A 6857-nucleotide genomic window follows, 5' to 3' on the forward strand; every position below is an offset into this window, starting at 1 on the left:
TGAATATTAATTAGGGGGAGGTTTCGTAAGACCATTAGGCGTAACTGATTGGTTAAACTGCAGGCCCTGAGTCAGCTGACTCCTGAATATTACCGTTAGTTTGGTTACGTAACTGGACGCCCCAGAAAGGTTACTAAGCAACGTCAGTCGGCTCTAATTCATATTCATAAGCCAGGCCTCTGCCTAAATAGACATAGTAGGATTAATAAATTCCAAACGCACTAGGCAGTTGCTAGGAAAACACTGTTTGGCAAATTTCCCTTTGCATCTTTTACTGTTTCACAGGCATCGCAACCCATTTTCCAAATACAGTATAACGTAATCGAAGTAACACAATTTTCGTGTGTATAAAAAAATGTATAGAAAAAAAAAAAACTAGCCTTCCGATAAAGCAGATTCAAAAAAAAAAATCCGTTTATTCTCGTGGAAATAGAAGTCATGTTTACATTTGAATACACGTTTGTGGAGTTACAATGAAAACAGTGCATCAGCTGTTGTAAATGTGATCACGTGCGTCACGCGATGTACCCGACCGCAATATTTGGAAAATGTCCTTATATATCGTTATAAGTTATAACTGCATGGATAAAATCATAAAATACAAATTTGTTCTTGAATGGGAGAAGCGCTCGTGCACAGCAGGCGTGATGTCATCACGCGATCAGCCAATCCCGCACCGCCCTCGTGCTTTACAGGCTCGAGTTTCGCGCATGCGCAGTGGCATGTAAATAACAGCATCCGCGGTGGTGTGTTTTTGTGTCGCGCAGGCTCATTAAAATAGACGAATAGCCGACTTATATCCACAAAGAACCTTATTTTATCTGCTACGTTCATGAAAGTACGACTCCAAGAAGAATATAGCGTTAAATCAGTCGAATATCCCGCGAGGATTCACAGCTAAGTTAGTGAAGTGTCAGTTAGCACACAGCTATGATAGAGACTAGCCGGATGAGTTTGAGTCTGACACGTTTATGACGGTTTAATACGACATTCGCTTGTTTTCTTACATGTAATTGAGTGATTTGAACGCCATCGAGCCGCTTTGAGCCGAAACATGCCGTGTGTGTGTGTGTGTTGAGCTGTTAGCAGAGGTGTGATGAAGTGTTGAGTGTATAGCATGACACAGCAGGCTGTTGATCAGAGCTGATCCAAGAGATCAATAACACACGCGAAGATACTAGATCGTGGCATTCACAGACATGCTGACAGAAAACAGGTGAGAACACACACTATTATAGCTAAATAACACATGTCTAGTAACGTTAATCCCAGAGGTGTCTCTTTATTCTCCGGGTCATACATGTTGATTAACACAAACTCAGAGAGAGGGAATATGCTAGATTGTAGCATTCATATCACAATTAAGAAACTTAATATGCAATTAAGTATTATACACGAGAATATACAGTCAAACCTACAATTATTCAGACGCCAGATATACATTTTGATATGTTTTACTAGTGGGTGCAGGACACTATAGTTCATTTATGTAAGCGAGGAGAGCAAAATTAAGTAAACTGTGACATATTATACCCAAAAACTCTTCATACAGTGACTACCAGTAACATTTATACAAATTTGGGACTAAAAATGATTCAGACACTTTGACCTGACTATGTTTTGCTGAAGTGTTTTTTCTTTAATTGCTAATGCTCTTTTTACACACAGACTGAACAAAATGAAGCATTGCTTGGTAACTGGTTGATCTAAACTGGTATTATCTAATTGTGTAGTTAAATTTAACAGCTGACAGATATTCAACATAATTCATCTGTGAGACAGTCTAACAGAAGGACGGACAAAACCAGTGAAATATCAACTGATTCTGAGTCATATTTTAGTACCATTTTCTAAACTATAGCGAATAAACTCTGATAATGTGAGAAATTTTGACGGTGTCTGAATACATTTTGGTTTGACTGTACATATTGTGGTTGATCTAGTAATGTGAAGCTGCTGTTGTTGATCATCTGTATTGATGTTGTGAAGGAAACGTCAGCGCGCTGAAGGTGAAGATGAAGAAGCTCAGATGCCTCAGGCCAAAAGACTGAGTTCGGCCCTCCAGAACCCTGAGACGGGCAGGGAATCATGGGAGTCAGAGGTATAAACTGAAATCAACATCAGGTGTTGAGTAGAGACATCTTACGGACACTGCGACGGTCATAATATGATATAAAACTGTAAAAATATGCAGACTTCTCCACTTTACTGCAACATTGCAGCTCTGCAGATGTAAAGTTAAGTTCACCGGAAAGGTATAGTTCTAAAAATTGCTCTAAATGTTAAAGAATAGCAGAGTCCACACCACTACAACTGCAACAGTAACAGCACAGAGGACCGATATCCTTGGAATCACTTTCAGAACTGCTTTTTCAGTGATAAAAACATTGACAGCCAATCAGAATCAGTCCTGCTCTGAGGACCTCAAGCATTTAAAGTGGCAGACGACAAAATCACGGCACACACTCAAAATAAACACAACGATATTGTGCGTTGGTGTGAACGCTAATATAGGAATCGCTCGTGGTGTGATCAGGCCTTAATTCAGCAATGAAGTCTCTTCTAGAAGTCTTACTAGAGGGTTTACGAGTGGATGAAAAGCTAATAATGAGTTTAAATCCCTAAATTTAGGATGCAATATTAAATATTTTTTTATACCATGGTCTGCATGAATACTGGATTCTGATCTGACCTTTTAATGCACAGGTAGTTCCAGTCAGTTTGATCACCGTTCTGTATTAATGTGCTGTTTTCACTGAAGCACACACACACACACACACACACACAGAGAGAGAGATCGGAGATTGTGCTGTGTACACACAGAGACGTTCAGGAGCACATAAAATGCTATAATTAATAATTCATTAATTGAAATGTATGTAATCTTACGCACTACTTTATCTCTGATTTAAAGCGATCTAACTGACGACAGTAACCCTCAGTTTAACCCTCCCAGGCAAATATCACAGCTTTAAATTGTCAATGCTGGCAAATTACCATTATATAAGCGACTATTGTTACAATTTGCGCAGTGCAAAGTGATCCAATCATAAACTGTTTAGCATTCTCCTATTTAGATCCACACAGTGAGTTGTTTGAGCTACCCTGCAGTGTGTGTGTGTGTGTGTGTGTGTGTGTGAGAGAGCGCCACCAAGCCAGAAATGGACCTCAGGGCAAATAACTAACTGTATGATTAAATGTTAGATTTAAAAAACTGCCTTTGGCTTGTATAGTAACACAGTTGAGAAAGGAAAGTGTGGGAATGGCATCGGGACATGAAACTCTGAACTTAAACCAAAGACTATAGAATAACATCACTCAGTATTGTTTTGAATGGGGAAAAGTGCATCGCTCAATATGGCGGAATAAGTCCCGCCTCCTCAATAAGAGCCAATCGCTGATTGGTAAAGTCGTTGCAAAAAATGTTGTTTTCTGTCATGATTTGAGCATTCAGAAACACAATTTATGAGACAGTTGTTGTCAGATTTCACTGGTGATTTCAAATATGAAATTTAATCGTAAGCTTGACGAACATTTTCGGAGTTATGTTATGTTTCCCCATTCAAAGAGATAAGATGGTCGTTTCTAAGATGGCCGCCGCGTGAAATGACTCGTCTTAAAGGGACTTTGCGCACGTGTGGCTTTAACAAGAGTGGGATGTTGCTAACCTGATCTTATATAACTTAGGAAAACAAAATGTTTTTTAAATAGATATAGCTTTGGCTTTTATAGAAACGCAGTTGAGAAAGGAAAGTGTGGGTAATGGCATTGGGACATGAAACTCCAAACTTGAACCAAAGACTATAGAATAACACAAGATGCGCTGATAACACTAAAATGGCCGCCGCGTGAAATGACTTGTCTTAAAGGGACTTTGGTAATGTTCCTACGCCAGAAGATATAGTCCTGGACAAGGTTCTTAACAAGGTACCAAAGATCTCTGTGATGTACGTGTGGCTTTAATAAGGATGGGATGTTGTTTGCTGACCTGATCTTGCGGTTCTTCTTCTTCTTCACAGTCGTCCAGTAGCGAGAGCTGGATCAGCAGTCCGGATCAATCCGCCACCGGCAGCAACAGTGGACCGGACCTCATCGGGCCCATCAGTCCCATCAGTGCCTCCAAGCAGTCGGGACACATGGACCCGCTGTCCTACCAGCACATCAACCGAGTCCTGCGGGAAGCCCACTTCCACAGCTTACAGAGCCGAGCCCAGGCCAAGCACAGATGACTTTCAGGAACACACAATCCCAGAGTGTCGTCAGGAGTACCGACGTCGGCACCGAGTCGCTACTGAAGTTTAAAAAACGAGACGCTTCGAGCGCTGTCGAGCATAATCATAAACACCTCTGATTGGCCGTTGTGTTCATGAGCTCATCGGAGCTGTCTGTGATTGGCTACAATGATCAACGCACTGATGTATATGTACAACATGTTTTTGAAGCGCTGATCATTGTAGCCAATCACAGACATATTTGATGAGCATGTGACTACAACGGCCAATCAGAGGTGTTTATGATTACGCTCAACAGCGCTCAAAGCGTCACAGTTTTAAAATTTCAGCATCGACTTGGTGCCGAAGTCTGTACTTTTGACAACACCTACAATCCCAGTAGCGACAGGGTAAAACCTCTTCATCTCCATCCTCATTCAATCCTGCTTTCCTAGATATCTCTCTCTCTCTCTCTCTCTCTCTCTCTCTCTCTCTCTCTCTGTTATGTTGAAATGTCATCGGATGGAAAACGCGCCCTGGTACTGTACACTCTCTGACTAACTAGAGCACAAAAGTGTTCATTGTAAGCAATAACGGCTTGACTATGATGCAAACTTTTGTGACTTTCACACTGTGTGTTTTTTTTTCAGCTGTGTTGAGGATAAAGGAACATTTTAGTGGGGGGGATTTGCACTCGTTGATGAAAAAACATTGATTCGGACCACATATAGCAACTCAGCCGTGCACATTTTTAGATGGGAGGCATTAAACATGGCAGAATATTGTGTTGATTAGTTTGCAGTGCTGTAACGAGTGCGTGAAGAAGTGATTTCCTGCTAATCTCGACACCGTTCTGCAGGATCTCTCGCCTCACAACCATCCGTAAAGCTGGTTGCTCATCCAGGCGTCAGGCCTTCGAGACCCTGCCGAGGTTTTCTTGCGTGCTGTTCGAACTCAGATTGCATTTTAAAAGATTGTTGTTTATTTTTAACTATACCTTTTTGTATGGAAAGATGTACATTTACATTTTACATTCAGATCATCTACATTTCTAAATAAAGATGGATGTTCTTAAGCAAACCTGTGTTAAACTGTTTATATTTTTCCTATTTAAAGAATTAAAATTTCCTGATAATTTACTCTCCCCCACGTCATCCAAGATGTTCATGTCTTTTTTTTCTTAAGTGGAAAAGAAATTAAGGTTTTTGAGAAAAACATTCCAGGATTTTCCTCCATATAGTGACTTCAATGGGGTCCGACGGGTTGAAGGTCCGAATTTGAGTTTCAGTGCAGCTTCAAAGTCTCGACACGATCCCAGCCGAGGAATAAGAGTCTTATCTAGACAAACCATCCGCCATTTAATAAATAAATAAACATTTATATACTTTTTTTTTACCACAAATGCTCTCTTGCACTAGCTGTGATGTGCCACACATTGAAAGGTCACGCGTGACGAAGGCGGAAGTACAGATCTAGTGTTTACATAGCCAACGAACGTGCAAAGACGTGGGAATCTGCCTTTTTCAGTGATATGTAATGAATTAAACCTTTTAACCCGGACCTTCCTATGAAAAGACTTCACAGTTATGTATCTTCTGTCTGTTTTTTTAAATAGCTTTTTGCTTCAAATCGAACGTTTATTTATGGAAGAAATGAACTGAAAAATTGTGCGGTCACTGTCGCGCTCTTTCATACACGACTGCATTCACTAGAGACAACGGATCTGCCTTTTTCTGGATGTGTAGTGAATTATATCTCAGTGCCAGACCAGGCATTAATGAGAGACGACCTGTGCTTCGAGGAGTTGTGGGAAAAGGTCACTTTAATTAGAGCACTACACGTCCTTGTCTTGTCACATTGGGCTGCATAACAGATTACATATATTAATTCGCCTCTGGTAAGAACGGCTCCCCGTCTCTGCATCCTCATTACAGATCCTGCTGAAAACACATGCCTTCTCTTTTCTCCTCTGCAAGCGGGTGATAGATGGGGGGAAAAAAAAAGGTTGGGTTATTTTTTAACCCAACCGTTGGGTTACACATATTGGGTCACTATGTTGGGTCATTTTTAAAATCGTTGGGTAATTTCTAGTATTAAGCCGGCTGTTGGGTTAACTATGTATGCTGATGCTGTATGTACACTTGTGTATTTTGAATTTTAAGTACAATGCATTGGGTTAAAATAACCCACAGTTGGGAAGGTGCTGCACCACCCCATAGTTGGCTTACTCGTTATTCATTGGGTTACTCCTTATTAAGTGAGCACAAAATGACCCTGGATCAGTTTATCATCAGTCTTCTGAAGACTGAGAAACTCATTTTGGGAATATATTCTCCGATACTCGACATTCACTAGATTTCCTGAAAAAAAAAGAAAAAAAAAAGAAGTAAATTACCATTGCAATATCAGGGTGTTGCTATTTGTATGCTTTGTGGTTTCAAGATATCTCTAGAAGTCCCTCCTTCAGTGCAAGTGTATGAGATGTTTTAAAGTCCCCCTGTGGTGTAAAATCAAGTTTTCAATGTTGTGTATGTGTCTATGTGGTGTTTTTAATATGCTTTAAGATAAACTCGTGTAAATTCATAAGTCGACACCATTGCTGAGTATTTTCTCTTAAAACTGCAGTGAACCAAAGACGGTCTCAAA

General features: G+C 40.4%; 1 protein-coding gene across 1 annotated transcript; it reads left to right on the plus strand.

Moving 5' to 3' along the window:
- The first annotated feature begins 691 nt into the window (after positions 1-691).
- On the plus strand, positions 692-5291 carry LOC311066138 (uncharacterized protein). Its single transcript, XM_084087147.1, has 3 exons — positions 692-1216; positions 1990-2101; positions 4020-5291. Exons 1-3 carry the CDS (start codon positions 1200-1202, stop codon positions 4227-4229), a joined length of 339 nt encoding a protein of 112 aa, XP_083943273.1. The 5' UTR covers positions 692-1199; the 3' UTR covers positions 4230-5291.
- The last annotated feature ends 1566 nt before the right edge of the window (positions 5292-6857 follow it).

This window comes from Abramis brama (assembly GCF_963993115.1).
Source record: "Abramis brama genome assembly, chromosome: 1".
In the NCBI taxonomy this organism is placed as follows: domain Eukaryota; kingdom Metazoa; phylum Chordata; class Actinopteri; order Cypriniformes; family Leuciscidae; genus Abramis; species Abramis brama.

Bases quoted from the DNA above. Each gene is read 5' to 3' on its own strand.
- LOC311066138 (XM_084087147.1), top strand. The intron at 2,102-4,019 runs GTATAAACTGAA...TCTTCTTCACAG, and splicing joins GGGAATCATGGGAGTCAGAG to TCGTCCAGTAGCGAGAGCTG.